At 53.1% G+C, this 13,991-nt stretch overlaps 1 protein-coding gene across 2 annotated transcripts in view; it reads left to right on the forward strand.

Moving 5' to 3' along the window:
- The window catches only part of LOC119953285 (phosphoribosyl pyrophosphate synthase-associated protein 1-like), a 64,156-nt gene that overhangs the window by 31,630 nt on the left and 18,535 nt on the right, over nt 1-13,991 (forward strand). The window contains exons 6-8 of one of the 2 annotated variants that reach the window (XM_038777382.1): nt 1,841-1,896; nt 7,455-7,600; nt 12,214-12,258. In XM_038777382.1, the coding sequence (XP_038633310.1) occupies nt 1,841-1,896; nt 7,455-7,600; nt 12,214-12,258 (247 nt within the window). The remainder of the gene's footprint in view (nt 1-1,840; nt 1,897-7,454; nt 7,601-12,213; nt 12,259-13,991) is intronic. The other variant, XM_038777383.1, reaches the window with a different exon arrangement.

Below are 13,991 nucleotides of genomic sequence, written 5' to 3' on the forward strand. Positions count from 1 at the left end.
TGGATTGAGGAAGGTAGAGTGACGTCGTAGATCGATAATGTGTGGAATATGCATTCTGATGGCCTACTCAAAGAACGCAGCTTATTAGTGTGGGACATGTTCAGGTGCCATGTAACCAATGAGATAAAGGAATATGTGAAGAAATATCATCCAGGCTGCAGTTACACAAGGGAGTCCAACATTCACAGTTTAACCTTTGGACCTGAGCATCAACAGCCATTCCCACTGAATGGAATAGGTAGATGATTGAAGGAGGGGGAACCTTCACCAAGAGTGGAAATATGTCTGCTGCCCAGCTTGATGTTTCCTGTGGGGATGCTATTAATGCTCAAACTTTCATCAGATGGTTCAGAAAATGTGGTGGGGATGAAGATGATTTGTTGTGGAGGGAGAAACCGAAAGCACAGTGTCTGATCCAGAGTGAGATCCTTACGATGACGCCGCAGCTAAAACCACTCACAATTAACTTGATCAACTCTGTCACATAAATGTGATTGTTTTAGAATATTTTGATTATGACTTAATTGTAGACTTAACCCATTCTATAAAACATGTCATATTGATTTAATTTGAATCACCAATGTTTCTTTTTATATTTCAAAATGTCGACCACCAACACCAGAACATCACAGTTTATACTCGTATAGATCGGCTGCTATTTTTGGGAGGATTTTTCAAGGTTTCAAAGGTTGACTAATATTCTCTGATGTAGAAAATGCAACAGTGGTTCCATCGCTGACCTTCACGTTAAACCACCTTCAAATCTTCTCCAACATCAACTGTTAAGCTAACCCTTTATATCAATCAACATCCTATCCATTCTGTCCCATTTCTATTGGAATTTTAAAAAATTTCTGACAATCCACATACACCCGCCATCTGTGTTCCCTAGATTGATATGCTCCCATCTACTGCATCTCCTTTAAGCATTTGTTTCTTCATAAAAATATTTACTATGAATAATTTGTCCTTCTCTTTCCCTCTGAAAATAAAAGACTAAGAATTGGGGTAAGTGAAAAGTGTTACTGAGGCAGAGGAGTGTAATTTTGAACAAATGCAGCAGTGTGCATTCTGATGCTGTTAAATGTTGTTTTTATGCAAACTTATATTTTTTTGTGTGGGTTCAGGCGATTGTAAGAATGTAACATTTGTTCTTTGTGTCCTCTTGGAAATGGATGTTAATGAAGAATCTTTGAAACACAGAATCTTTGACAAGATGGCACAGTGGTTAGCGCTGCTGCCTCAGCTCCAGGGTCCCAGGTTCAATTCCGACCTCAGGTCACTGTCTGTGTGGACTTTTCACTTTCTCCCCGTGTCTGCGTGGGTTTCCTTCGGGTGCTCTGGTTTCCTCCCACAGTCCAAAGATGTGCAGGTTAGGTGGATTGGCCGTGATAAATTGCCTTGGTAAGGTACTCTTTCAGAAGGTCAGTGCAGACTTGATGGGCTGAATGGCCTCCTTCTACACTGTGGGGACTCTATGCTTCATTTTGAATGTCTTCTGCAAACTTTCCCAAACGCTATTCAATTAGTTGTTTCTGTAGTGGAGCATTATCTATTCAATGATCCTACTGTTCAACCATGTAATTTCTCTGCAGAAAACTCACTGCTACTGCTCTCTGTGATGGCAAATGTCTGGGTCTTCTGGATTGACCCTTTAACCAGAAATGCTTTTGAGAGTCACAATCCAGTGTTTTCTGAAAGATCAGGTCTGACGTGTGAGCACTCCATGCATTTCTGTGACAATCTTTGCACTTGGCCCAGATTGTGTGGATTATAGAACTGATTCTGGAGAAAGTTCAATTTCCAGAAGTTTTTTAAAGCTGTATATTCTTCCTTACAGATTCATGATTACAGAAATGCTATAATTGTGGCAAAGTCACCGGCTGCAGCCAAGAGGTAAGGATGATCTGTTCTGTTGCCTGATGGATTGGATTGTAAACTCATGGGAGAATAGGGAGTACACTAAAGCCTCTTTAAATGCCTCTGGACTCATGGCTCTCCCAAAGTATATGCACTCCTCTAATTCTGGCCTCCTGAACATCTTTAGTTTTAATTAATCCACTGTTATGGCTGTGGCTTCCAATTATCTGTGTTCTAAACTCTGGAATTCTCTCCCTAAACCTCCCTGCCTCGTGGCAGACTGGTACAGAAGGTGAAGTCACACGGGATCAGAGGTGAGGTGGTAAGATGGATACTGAATTGGCTCGGTCACAGAAGGCAAAGGGTTGCAGTAGAAGGGTGTTTTTCTGAATGGAAGGTTGTGACTAGTGGTGTTCCACATTGATCTGTGCTGGGGCCTCTGTTGTTTGTGGTATACATAAATGATTTGGAGGAAATGTAGCTGGTCTGATTAGTAAGCTTGCGGATGACACCAAGGTTGGTGGAGTGGCAGAAAGTGTTGCGGATTGTCAGAGGATACAGCAGAACATAGATAGGTTGGAGACTTGGGCAGCAAAATGGCAAATGGAGTTTAATCCGGATAAATGTGAGATAATGCATTTTGGTAGGTCTAACATCGAGGGGAAATATACCGTAAATGGTAAAACTCAGGAATATAGAAAGTCAAAGAGATCTGGGCTTGCAGATCCACAGATCTTTGAAAGTGGCAACACAAGCGGACAAGGTAGTCAAGAAAGCAGACGGAATGCTTGCCTTCATTGGACGGGGCATCGAGCATGAAAACTGGTGAGTCAGGCTACAGCTGTATACAACCTTGGTAAGGCCGCACTTGGAATATTGCGCACAATTCTGGTCATGACACTACCAGAAGGATGTGGAGGCTTTGGAGAGGGTGCAGAGGAGGTTTACCAGGATGTTGCCTGGTATGGAGGGTGTTAGCTATGTGGAGAGGCTGAATAGACTCGGACTGTTTTCATTAGAAAGACGGAGGTTGAGGGATGACCTGATAGAGGCCTACACGATTATGAGGGGCATGGATAGAGTGGATGGGCAGGCACTCTTTCCCAGGGTGGAGGGGTCAGTCACTCGGGGGCATAGGTTTAAGGTCCGTGGGGAAAAGTTTAGAGGAGATGTGTGAGGCAGGTTTTTTTACGCAGAGGGTGGTGAGTGCCTGGAACGCGTTGCCAAGGGAGGTTGTGGAAGCAGATACATTAACGGCGTTCAAAAGGCATCTTGACAAACACATGGATAGGATGGGTATAGAGGGATACGGCACAAGGAAGGGCTGAGGGTTTTGGCAAAGGTTGGTATCATGACCGGTACAGGCTTGGAGGGCCGAAGGGCCTGTTCCTGTGCTGTATTCTTTGTTCTTTCCCTCTCATTCTTCTTTAAGATGCTGCTTAAAATTTACTCTGATCAAACTTTTGGTCATCTGTTCTTCTATCTACTTGACTGGCTTAGTGTCAGATTTTGAATGCCTTATGATGGTTAGTTTGATTATAGGCATTCCAAAAGCAGTAAGAATTATTAGGTGGCTGTAAGTGACCAACGCAGACACGATGGGCCGAACGGCCTTTTCTGTGCTGTAGACCTCGATGACTCTTTCAGCTGTTAATTTGTTTTCACTTGGGGGTCCAAACCATCAGGAGTACTTGCTGCTCTTCATTCAAATACTGTCTTCCAGTGAATCAAGGTAACAGGCAGATATGGTCCCAATTTAACTTGCCTTTCAGCAGGGTGCATTCGAGTGAATAATTATGCTCAACCTGTGTACTGGAGTTTGAACCAATTGGCTTTCTGACATGGTGCTGGGAGCTAATTTTATCCAAACTGCGAGTGTAAAGAGACATCTGAGGGTTGAGGCACAGTTTATATGGATAAACCCTCAGTTAATTTGTGATGTTTGGTATTGGAGAGGTTGTATGCTTGATGACAGTTTTGGAATGTGATTTTATAATGTGCGGCTGCAATGCTTTTACTGTAACAAATGAGCCAAAGCAGCATTAAATAAATGCTATTTTGTCGGCAATTATGTTCAGAAAATAAATTCCCAATTTATCATTTTGCATAACTAAAAATTTCCTGCTATGTTTATACTTCATTTACATCGTCCCTTAAGAATATGCATCGTTCTCCTGGAACCATTCCAAAGCTTCTCTAGGTTTCTGGTGACCTTCCTTATTCCTTTCCCAAATGGGTACTTAGAATCACAGAATTGACTCTCATTGTGAGGGTCACACTGGAGATTCCTTCCCTTCAGCCCAACCTAGGCAAATCATCCAGACGTCTTTAAATCCTCACAACTCAGTCTTTTTAACCTGAGCATGCGCCCCTTCTGAGTTCAGCACAGTGACCAAAAGGGTCAGGATTTCCGTGCTTCAGGCGTGTAGGACTAACTGCCTCTATCTCCTGTTATCTCTCGGGATGGCTGCAGACTGACTTGTGTCTGAGTTTCAGGGATATCATAGAAATCCTACAACATAATACAATGGACATTTTCCTTCCCAAAGATCAAAATCCATGACAATATGAATCACATGGGCCTTGTGCCCAGGTAAATATGCTAATTAGCCATATTCCCGACCTGTCCAAATCCATTTTATCCAATTACACAGACAATTAAAACTACAACAATTTATAAATTAAGCCTGGTATTCCAAACACTTCCCTGTGAGATTTGGCGACTAACAATCTACCAACAGTCAGCACAGTTGCTCATTCCATTGTCCACAAGTGAACATCTTACACCTTCTTGGTAAATTTCTTGACTTAGACCTCTGTTGTCACCATAGCAACCAAGCCATCTAGAATTGTTGTCGGGCTAAATTCAGAGCGGGACACGTGAACCCCTTTTTTCTCCATTTTACCTTAAGGAGATGACCCGAAAACAACAACCATTCTGCAAGCGGATTTCTGTCTTTCTGTATTGTGCCTGAGACCTTTCATGAATTTGGCTGTGCCACAAGATTTGTAATTGGAATTTTGATTCATTTGTTTATTTACAAATTGTGAAGAGCACCCTGTGGATCCCCGTCCTCGCCTTAGCCCCTCCTCGCCCTACCCCCGCCCTCGCCCTACCCCCGCCCTCGCCCTACCCCCGCCCTCGCCCTACCCCGTCCTCGCCCTACCCCGTCCTCGCCCTACCCCGCCCTCGCCCTACCCCCGCCCTCGCCCTACCCCCGCCCTCGCCCTACCCCCGCCCTCGCCCTACCCCCGCCCTCGCCCTACCCCCGCCCTCGCCCTACCCCCGCCCTCGCCCTACCCCCGCCCTCGCCCCACCCGATTGAATTACCTTCCTTAATCTTACACTCTTTTTTATTTTGTTACTAATTGGTATCAATCTGCTATTTGTCCTTTGACTCCACATTGTCCCATTTTCATATATCGCAGAAAAGGCCTTTCGGCCAATCGAGACTGCACCGACGCATGAAAGGCCCTGAGCCCACCTTATCCCATTTGCCAGCACTGGGCCCAGAGCCTTGAATGTTAAGACGTGCCAAGTGCTGATCCAGATACTTTTTAAAGGATGTGAGGCAACCCGCCTCTACCCCCCTCCCAGGCAGTGCATTCCAGACCCTCATCACCTTCTGTGTAAAAACGGTTTTCCTTAATTCCCCTCTGAATCTCCCACCCCTCACTTTGAACTTGTGTCCCCCTCATAACCCACCCTTCAACTAAGGGGAACAGCTGCTTCCTATCCACCCTGTCCACGACGCTCATAATCTTGTTCACCTCAATCAGGTCACCCCTCAGTCTTCTCTGCTCCAGAGAAAACAACCCAAGCCTATCCAACCTCTCTTCATAACTGAAATGTTCCATCCCAGGCAACATCCTGGTGAATCTCCTCTGCATCCCCTCCAATGCAATCACATCCTTCCTATAATGTGGTGACCAGAATTACACACAGTGCTCCAGCTGTGGCCTCACCAAAGTTCTCCAACTCCAACGTGGCCTCCCTGCTTTTGTAATCTATGCCTCGATTGATAAAAATGAGTGTCCCATATGCCTTTCTCACCCCCCTATTAACCTGTCCTTCTGCCTTCAGAGAACCATGGACAAGCACGCCAACGTCCCTTTGTTCCTCGGAACTTCCCAGTGTCAGACCTTCATTGAATACTCCCTTGTTAAATTACTACTTCCAAAGTGTATCACCCCACACTTTTCAGGGTTAAATTCCGTTTGCCACTTTTCTGCCCATTTGACCATCCCGTCTGTATCTTACTGTAACCCAAGACACTCAACCTCACTATTAACCACGCGGCCAATCTTTGTGTCATCTGCAAACTTACTGATCCTATCCTCCACAAGGCATCAATGTAATTTATATAAATGATGAATAATAGGGACCCAGCATAGATCCCTGTGGTACGCCACTGGACACTGGCTTCCAATCACTAAAACAGCCGTCTGTCATCACCCTTTGTCTCCGACAGCTAAGCCAATTATGAATCCACCTTATCAAATCACCCTGTATCCCATGTACATTTATCTTCTTAATAAGTCTCCTATGTGGGACCTTGTCAAAGGCTTTGCTGGAATCCCTGTAAACTACATCAACTGCACTACCCTCATCTACACACCTGGTCACATGCTTAAAAAATTCAATTAAATGTGTGAGCCATGGCCTCCCTCTGACAAAGCCATGCTGACTATCCCTGATTAAACCTTCCCTCTCCAAGTGGAGATAGATTCTCTCCTTCAGAATCTTCTCTAATAGTTTCCCAACTACTGATGTGAGGCTCACAGGTCTGTAGTTCCCTGGCTTGTCCCTACAACCTTTCTCAAATAGTGGGACCACATTAGCTGTTCTACAGTCCTCTGGCACCTCTCCTGTGGCCAGAGAGGAATTAAAAATTTGGGTCAGAGCCCCTGCAATCTCCTCCCCTGCCTCCCACTGCAGCCTTGGACACCAATTCACCCGGACCTCGAGATTTGTCCACTTTTAAGCCTGCAATACCTCTTGTCCCTCCCTCTGACAATTTTGACCAGTTGGTTTTGCAAACACAGATTCAGAAATGATTTCCAGCAAAATCTAAGTATATGGGTTTGCATCCAAACTGAGTGGCTGTAACCTCTGAAAGTAAAAGCAGCATTCGTTCTGAAAGTAACTGACCTGATTACCCTCACAGCCAGATTCAAATAACAGAGAAGCATACCTAGAATCAGTAAAAGTATTCCATTTTGGAGAAAACAAATAAGGTTCTCTGTTAAATCCATTGCTGATTATGTAAGATTCACGTTGCATTTGAAGACTGGTGCCTTAAAACTGCCCAGGGGTTAGAGGCATTAGCTTGGCTGCATCTTGCATGCTGCTGATATTTCACACACCACTCTCTTTGTGATTTGTTGGTGAGTGGTCAGGAGTTTATTATACACAAGGTACCACTTTGATTTTAACATAATTGCTTCCTTACTTCTCAACATAGGTCGCTGCGCCAGTTCAGAATGATTTCCATTTTCAGAATCAGCAGGCATGCATTTCAAGCCAGATACATGTTGTGACAGAAAAGCTTAACTTTGACATGCTTCTGTCTGTTTGACACCCTGTGTTTCAGAGCGCAGTCTTATGCAGAGAGGTTACGGCTGGGACTTGCAGTAATACATGGAGAGGCCCAGTATGCAGAATACGATATGGTGGATGGTCGTCACTCACCACCAGCTGTGAAGAACACATCAATACATTCTGGTCTGGAGTTACCATGTAAGAAATATGCTCGGCTGCAATTTCTCAGGATTGTGGCTGTTTCAGGTGCTCAAAAAGCTTCAGACATCAAGGGCAGCACGGTGGCGCAGTGGGTTAGCACTGCAGCCTCACGGCGCCGAGGTCCCAGGTTCGATCCCGGCTCCGGGTCACTGTCTGTGTGGAGTTTGCACATTCTCCCCGTGTTTGTGTGGGTTTTATCCCCACAACCCAAAGATGTGCAGGGTAGGTGGATTGGCCACGCTAAATTGCCCCTTAATTGGAAAAAAATAATTGGGTACTCTAAATTTATAAAACAAAAAATAATAATAAAATAAAGCTTCAGACATCAAAAGTAGAAAGACTGAATCTGACATCTTTCCTGGTGGCTGTGTCTAAGCTGTGTGAGGGATCGAAAACTCACCATATCAGCAGCCGGCACTTGCATTAGAGTTGCAGTTGTTTCAATTTTGTTCATTAACTTTGATAACAAATACTTGGAAACTGGGCACAGTCAGAATGTTTTTCTTTTGAAAATTAAACTTACAAATAGCTGCTGCTTAAAGATGTTTTGTGCTAGGAGATGCTGCACCAACACCTATTGCTTTGATTTGTTTTACTGCCATTAAAACAGGTTCCAATTTCTTCATGGTCCATCAGCTGCTCCCCAATACCGTCCTGTTCAGTTTCTTTCTGTCCCAAACTTTCTTCCCAGACAGGTTTCAAACCTTCCCTTCGCTGAATGCACTAACGCTTGTACCATTGTTTTGTACTGTGTTGTTTGTGCAAGAGAGCAAGAAGAAAATCACACCTGTTACAGGACACCACCATCATGCTCTCTCGCACACTTCATCACTCATTCAAACATACCCGCTCTCTGCACCCACCCTGCCCCGCTCTCGCCCGCCCCCAGCCCCGCTCTCGCTCTCCCGCCCCCAGCACCGCTCTCGCTCGCCCGCCCCCAGCCCCGCTCTCGCTCGCCCGCCCCCAGCCCCGCTCTCGTCGCCCGCCCCCAGCCCCGCTCTCGCTCGCCCGCCCCGCTCTCGCTCTCCCGCCCCCAGCCCCGCTCTCGCTCTCCCGCCCCCAGCCCCGCTCTCGCCCGCCCCCCGCCCCCAGCCCCGCTCTCGCCCGCCCCCAGCCCCGCTCTCGCTCGCCTGCCCCCAGCCCCGCTCTCGCTCGCCCGCCCCCAGCCCCCAGCCCCGCTCTCGCTCGCCCCCAGCCCCGCTCTCGCTCGCCCCCAGCCCCGCTCTCGCCCGCCCCCAGCCCCGCTCTCGCCCGCTCCCAGCCCCGCTCTCGCTCGCCCGCCCCCAGCCCCGCTCTCGCTCGCCCCCAGCCCTGCTCTCGCCCGCCCCCAGCCCCGCTCTCGCCCGCCCCCAGCCCCGCTCTCGCTCCCCCAGCCCCGCTCTCGCTCGCTCGCCCCCAGCCCCGCTCTCGCCGCCCGCCCCCAGCCCCGCTCTCGCTCGTCCCCCGCCCCCAGCCCCGCTCTCGCTCTCCCGCCCCCAGCCCCGCTCTCGCTCGCCCCCAGCCCCGCTCTCGCCCGCCCCCCGCCCCCAGCCCCGCTCTCGCTCCCCCAGCCCCGCTCTCGCTCTCCCGCCCCCAGCCCCGCTCTCGCCCGCCCCCAGCCCCGCTCTCGCCCGCCCCCAGCCCCGCTCTCGCTCTCCGCCCCCAGCCCCGCTCTCGCTCGCCCCCAGCCCCGCTCTCGCTCGCACCCAGCCCCGCTCTCGCTCGCCCACCCCCAGCCCCGCTCTCGCCCGCCCCCCGCCCCCAGCCCCGCTCTCGCTCCCCCAGCCCCGCTCTCGCCCGCCCCCAGCCCCGCTCTCGCTCTCCCGCCCCCAGCCCCGCTCTCGCTCCCCCAGCCCCGCTCTCGCTCGCCCCCAGCCCCGCTCTCGCTCGCCCCCAGCCCCGCTCTCGCCCGCCCCCATCCCCGCTCTCGCTCCCCCAGCCCCGCTCTCGCTCGCTCGCCCCCAGCCCCGCTCTCGCCGCCCCCCCCCCAGCCCCGCTCTCGCTCGTCCCCCGCCCCCAGCCCCGCTCTCGCTCGCCCGCTCCCAGCCCCGCTCTCGCTCGCCCGCCCCCAGCCCCGCTCTCGCCCGCCCCCAGCCCCGCTCTCGCTCGCGCCCGCTCCCAGCCCCGCTCTCGCTCGCCCGCCCCCAGCCCCGCTCTCGCTCGCCCCCAGCCCCGCTCTCGCCCGCCCCCAGCCCCGCTCTCGCTCCCCCAGCCCCGCTCTCGCTCGCCCCCAGCCCCGCTCTCGCTCGCCCCCAGCCCCGCTCTCGCTCGCCCCCAGCCCCGCTCTCGCTCGCCCCCAGCCCCGCTCTCGCTCGCCCCCCGCCCCCAGCCCCGCTCTCGCTCCCCCAGCCCCGCTCTCGCTCGCCCCCAGCCCCGCTCTCGCTCGCCCCCAGCCCCGCTCTCGCTCGCCCCCCGCCCCCAGCCCCGCTCTCGCTCGCCCCCCGCCCCCAGCCCCGCTCTCCCGCCCCCAGCCCCGCTCTCGCTCGCCCCCAGCCCCGCTCTCGCTCTCCCGCCCCCAGCCCCGCTCTCGCTCGCCCACCCCCAGCCCTGCTCTCGCTCGCCAGCCCCCAGCCCCGCTCTCGCTCCCCCAGCCCCGCTCTCGCTCGCCCCCAGCCCCGCTCTCGCTCGCCCGCCCCCAGCCCCGCTCTCGCTCGCCCCCAGCCCCGCTCTCGCTCGCCCGCCCCCAGCCCCGCTCTCGCTCGCCCCCCGCTCTCGCCCGCCCGCCCCCAGCCCCGCTCTCGCTCGCCCGCCCCCAGCCCCGTTCTCGCTCGCCCCCCGCCCCCAGCCCCGCTCTCGCTCGCCCCCAGCCCCGCTCTCGCTCGCCAGCCCCCAGCCCCGCTCTCGCTCTCCCGCCCCCAGCCCCGCTCTCGCTCCCCCAGCCCCGCTCTCGCTCTCCCGCCCCCAGCCCCGCTCTCGCTCGCCCGCCCCCAGCCCCGCTCTCGCTCGCCCGCCCCCAGCCCCGCTCTCGCTCGCCCGCCCCCAGCCCCGCTCTCGCTCTCCCACCCCCAGCCCCGCTCTCGCTCTCCCACCCCCAGCCCCGCTCTCGCTCGCCCGCTCCCAGCCCCGCTCTCGCTCGCCCGCCCCCAGCCCCGCTCTCGCTCGCCCGCCCCCAGCCCCGCTCTCGCTCGCCCGCCCCCAGCCCCGCTCTCGCTCGCCCGCTCCCAGCCCCGCTCTCGCTCGCCCGTTCCCAGCCCCGCTCTCGCTCGCCCGCCCCCAGCCCCGCTCTCGCTCGCCCGCCCCCAGCCCCGCTCTCGCTCTCCCGCCCCCAGCCCCGCTCTCGCTCTCCCGCCCCCAGCCCCGCTCTCGCCCCCAGCCCCGCTCTCGCTCGCCCGCCCCCAGCCCCGCTCTCGCTCTCCCGCCCCCAGCCCCGCTCTCGCTCGCCTGCCCCCAGCCCCGCTCTCGCTCGCCCGCCCCCAGCCCCGCTCTCGCTCGCCCGCCCCCAGCCCCGCTCTCGCTCTCCCGCCCGCAGCCCCGCTCTCGCCCGCCCCAGCCCCGCTCTCGCCCGCCCGCCCCCCAGCCCCGCTCTCGCTCTCCCGCCCCCAGCCCCGCTCTCGCCCGCCCCCAGCCCCGCTCTCGCCCGCCCGCCCCCAGCCCCGCTCTCGCCCGCCCGCCCCCAGCCCCGCTCTCGCTCTCCCGCCCCCAGCCCCGCTCTCGCCCCCAGCCCCGCTCTCGCTCGCCCGCCCCCAGCCCCGCTCTGGCTCGCCCGCCCCCAGCCCCGCTCTCGCCCGCCCCCAGCCCCGCTCTCGCTCTCCCGCTCCCAGCCCCGCTCTCGCTCGCCCGCCCCCAGCCCCGCTCTCGCTCGCCCGCCCCCAGCCCCGCTCTCGCTCGCCCGCCCCCAGCCCCGCTCTCGCTCGCCCGCCCCCAGCCCCGCTCTCGCTCGCCCGCCCCCAGCCCCGCTCTCGCTCGCCCGCCCCCAGCCCCGCTCTCGCTCGCCCGCCCCCAGCCCCGCTCTCGCTCGCCCGCCCCCAGCCCCGCTCTCGCTCGCCCAGCCCCGCTCTCGCTCGCCCAGCCCCGCTCTCGCTCGCCCGCCCCCAGCCCCGCTCTCGCTCGCCCGCCCGCCCCCAGCCCCTCTGCGCCCCTTAGTCTTGCAGGTGTTTGCACTTGCGCACCTCCTTTTGCCCTCCCGTGTTGCAGTTCCATGTTTTCTGAGCCCAGGCAGTGAATCCAGTTGCAATGCTGTAATTGCTGTGCCGTGAAATGAAACCACATCCAAGGAATGAAAGCTGGAACCGTGACTCTCAACCAGCAAAGCCATTGGAGACACTCGTACATCTGGTCACTCAATTGATGATCTAATTTCACCTGAAGTTGCTTTGTGGTATGGGACGATTGGCAGCTGACAGCCACTGCTGCTGACTTCACTTTCACCATAGCTATGGTTTACATTCCAGGAAATTGATTGCATCTCCTTCAGATGATGCGAACCTGCCAGGTTCTAATCTCAGTTTGGTTACTTGAAATGACAAAGTGTGTTAGATGGGAGTGGAATTTAATAGCCCTCTCACCAGCTGATATGCAGAAGGTCTGTGTCTGTTTGACTCCATTGCTTTTACTCCTTCACATTATGTTGTATTGTAACTTTGTTTTGTTTTATTAATTTATGTTCTGCCTTTGTGCGTTTGTGCTTTTAGCTGTACATAGGCTGCAAGTTCCGTTTCCTGGCATTGAGCTTCCAAGTACGAGAGTATAATTCTTCCATTTAAATTTGTGCGAGGTCTGGTTCTGGGTTAAGCAGGGCTGTTTGTGATTTGCAGCTCTTTATCTGCATGTTTGAATGGACAATTGACTATGGAGGGCCTTGAGTGTCAGACTGAATAACGAGTGAAGCAGAATTTCTCACATTTTTCCTAAATGTATGGAAGGACCATAGTGTCAGTGTCCTGTTAATCGAATAGAAATTCTCTTGTTTAAAAAACAAGCATATCCTTCAGCAGTATTGGCATATTTGTAGAGATTTTAAAAATGCAAATACGAAAAGAATAAAACTTGGGATGCTGTTCTGAGAATATCAGTAAAGGTGAAAAACAGCAAGCTTCTGTTTTGTGTCATTAATATCAGGCTGATAACAAACTGCCCAAGACAAACAAATCAGATTTGTCTGAAAGGAACTGGGTGTTAGAATTATGCTTCACATGTCGATGAGGAACCAGTAATAAACCTCTTGTCCTTAAAACCCTTCAAGTTTTCAGTCCGGACTTGGGCTGATTTGTTATCAATGAGCCCCAAGTGCATTGACAGTATTTTGATGTTATTTGAGTCCTATGTATTTTGTATATTGGTTTAATTCTCATGTTGTTGTCGCAGTGACTGGAGAAAGGTTTTCGTCCCCACCTTTCCTCCTCCTCCTCCTCCTGCAGGCACCAAACCCTCGGCAGGCTTTGGTGACCTTGGACTCCCATTGGATTGGTCCATGATTGTGCTTGGTGAAATAGTGCAGTGGTGTGCTGTTGCCTTCTGCAGTTTGGCTGAAAAGGAAGCTCTTCTGCTCCTGATATCAGGCACTTTGGAGGATTTTCAGGCTGGATAATAAACCTGTTTGGCCATGTTACAAACACATCTTCCAGAGCCATCAAATCCTGAAGTGGGACTTGAACGTGGAGCTTCTGGTCCAGAGGGAGGGACACCTGTGAGACACACTTCTCAAGGGTATTGTTTCCCTGGGAAGCAGGGTCCAGTGCAGCCAAGGCTTTTGGTGGTAAATTTTCAAAATTTGTTGGAATTTGTACCTTCTGCATTGTGTAAAGTTAAAATCCCTGACAATACTGACCCCTTAACTAGAATAGTTTGCTCTTACATTTTCCGTTCTGTACGTGGTAGTAAATCGGTTAGGGTCTGTTTTGTTTGGCCAGCTGTTGCGAGTTAGGATGGGGGTGCCCAGGAATGTGCTAATGGTAGTGGTCTCCCTGAAATGGGAGCTTTTGGAAACCTCTGCAGTAAAGGCTGAGAGTTTACTCTGAGCTGTGGTCTTTTACACACATTTTGTTCTGCTTTCCTGATGCTGTGATTAGCCATGTATTGCATGTTTCAAATACTGTGCAGGACTGGGCCATTCATTCTTCCTCCACAGCTGTTATCTGTGATATTTCACCAGTAATACCCAAGGAGAAGGAAAATTTATGTTTAAGTGTCTTGAGAAGCGCAGGACACCAAGTTTGAGCTTTGGAAAAGGATGGGGAATAGCACAGGGAGCCCATGTCCATCAAACTTTCCAGTTCCGCACAGTTTCAAAACTCATTCATACAAACCTGCCATGTTCTGGTGAAACGTTGATGAGCTTTGATCTACCGGTTGTGCTTGGGTTTGTAGTAATGAAGTTTGACTATTGCGTACACCACACGCAGCAACCACTGGAGCATTCCTTCAGAGTGATTGCTGGGTGTTGTATGTTTGGCTTTTGTTAGGTGGTGAG

This window comes from Scyliorhinus canicula, chromosome 18 (assembly GCF_902713615.1).
Source record: "Scyliorhinus canicula chromosome 18, sScyCan1.1, whole genome shotgun sequence".
Taxonomy (NCBI): domain Eukaryota; kingdom Metazoa; phylum Chordata; class Chondrichthyes; order Carcharhiniformes; family Scyliorhinidae; genus Scyliorhinus; species Scyliorhinus canicula.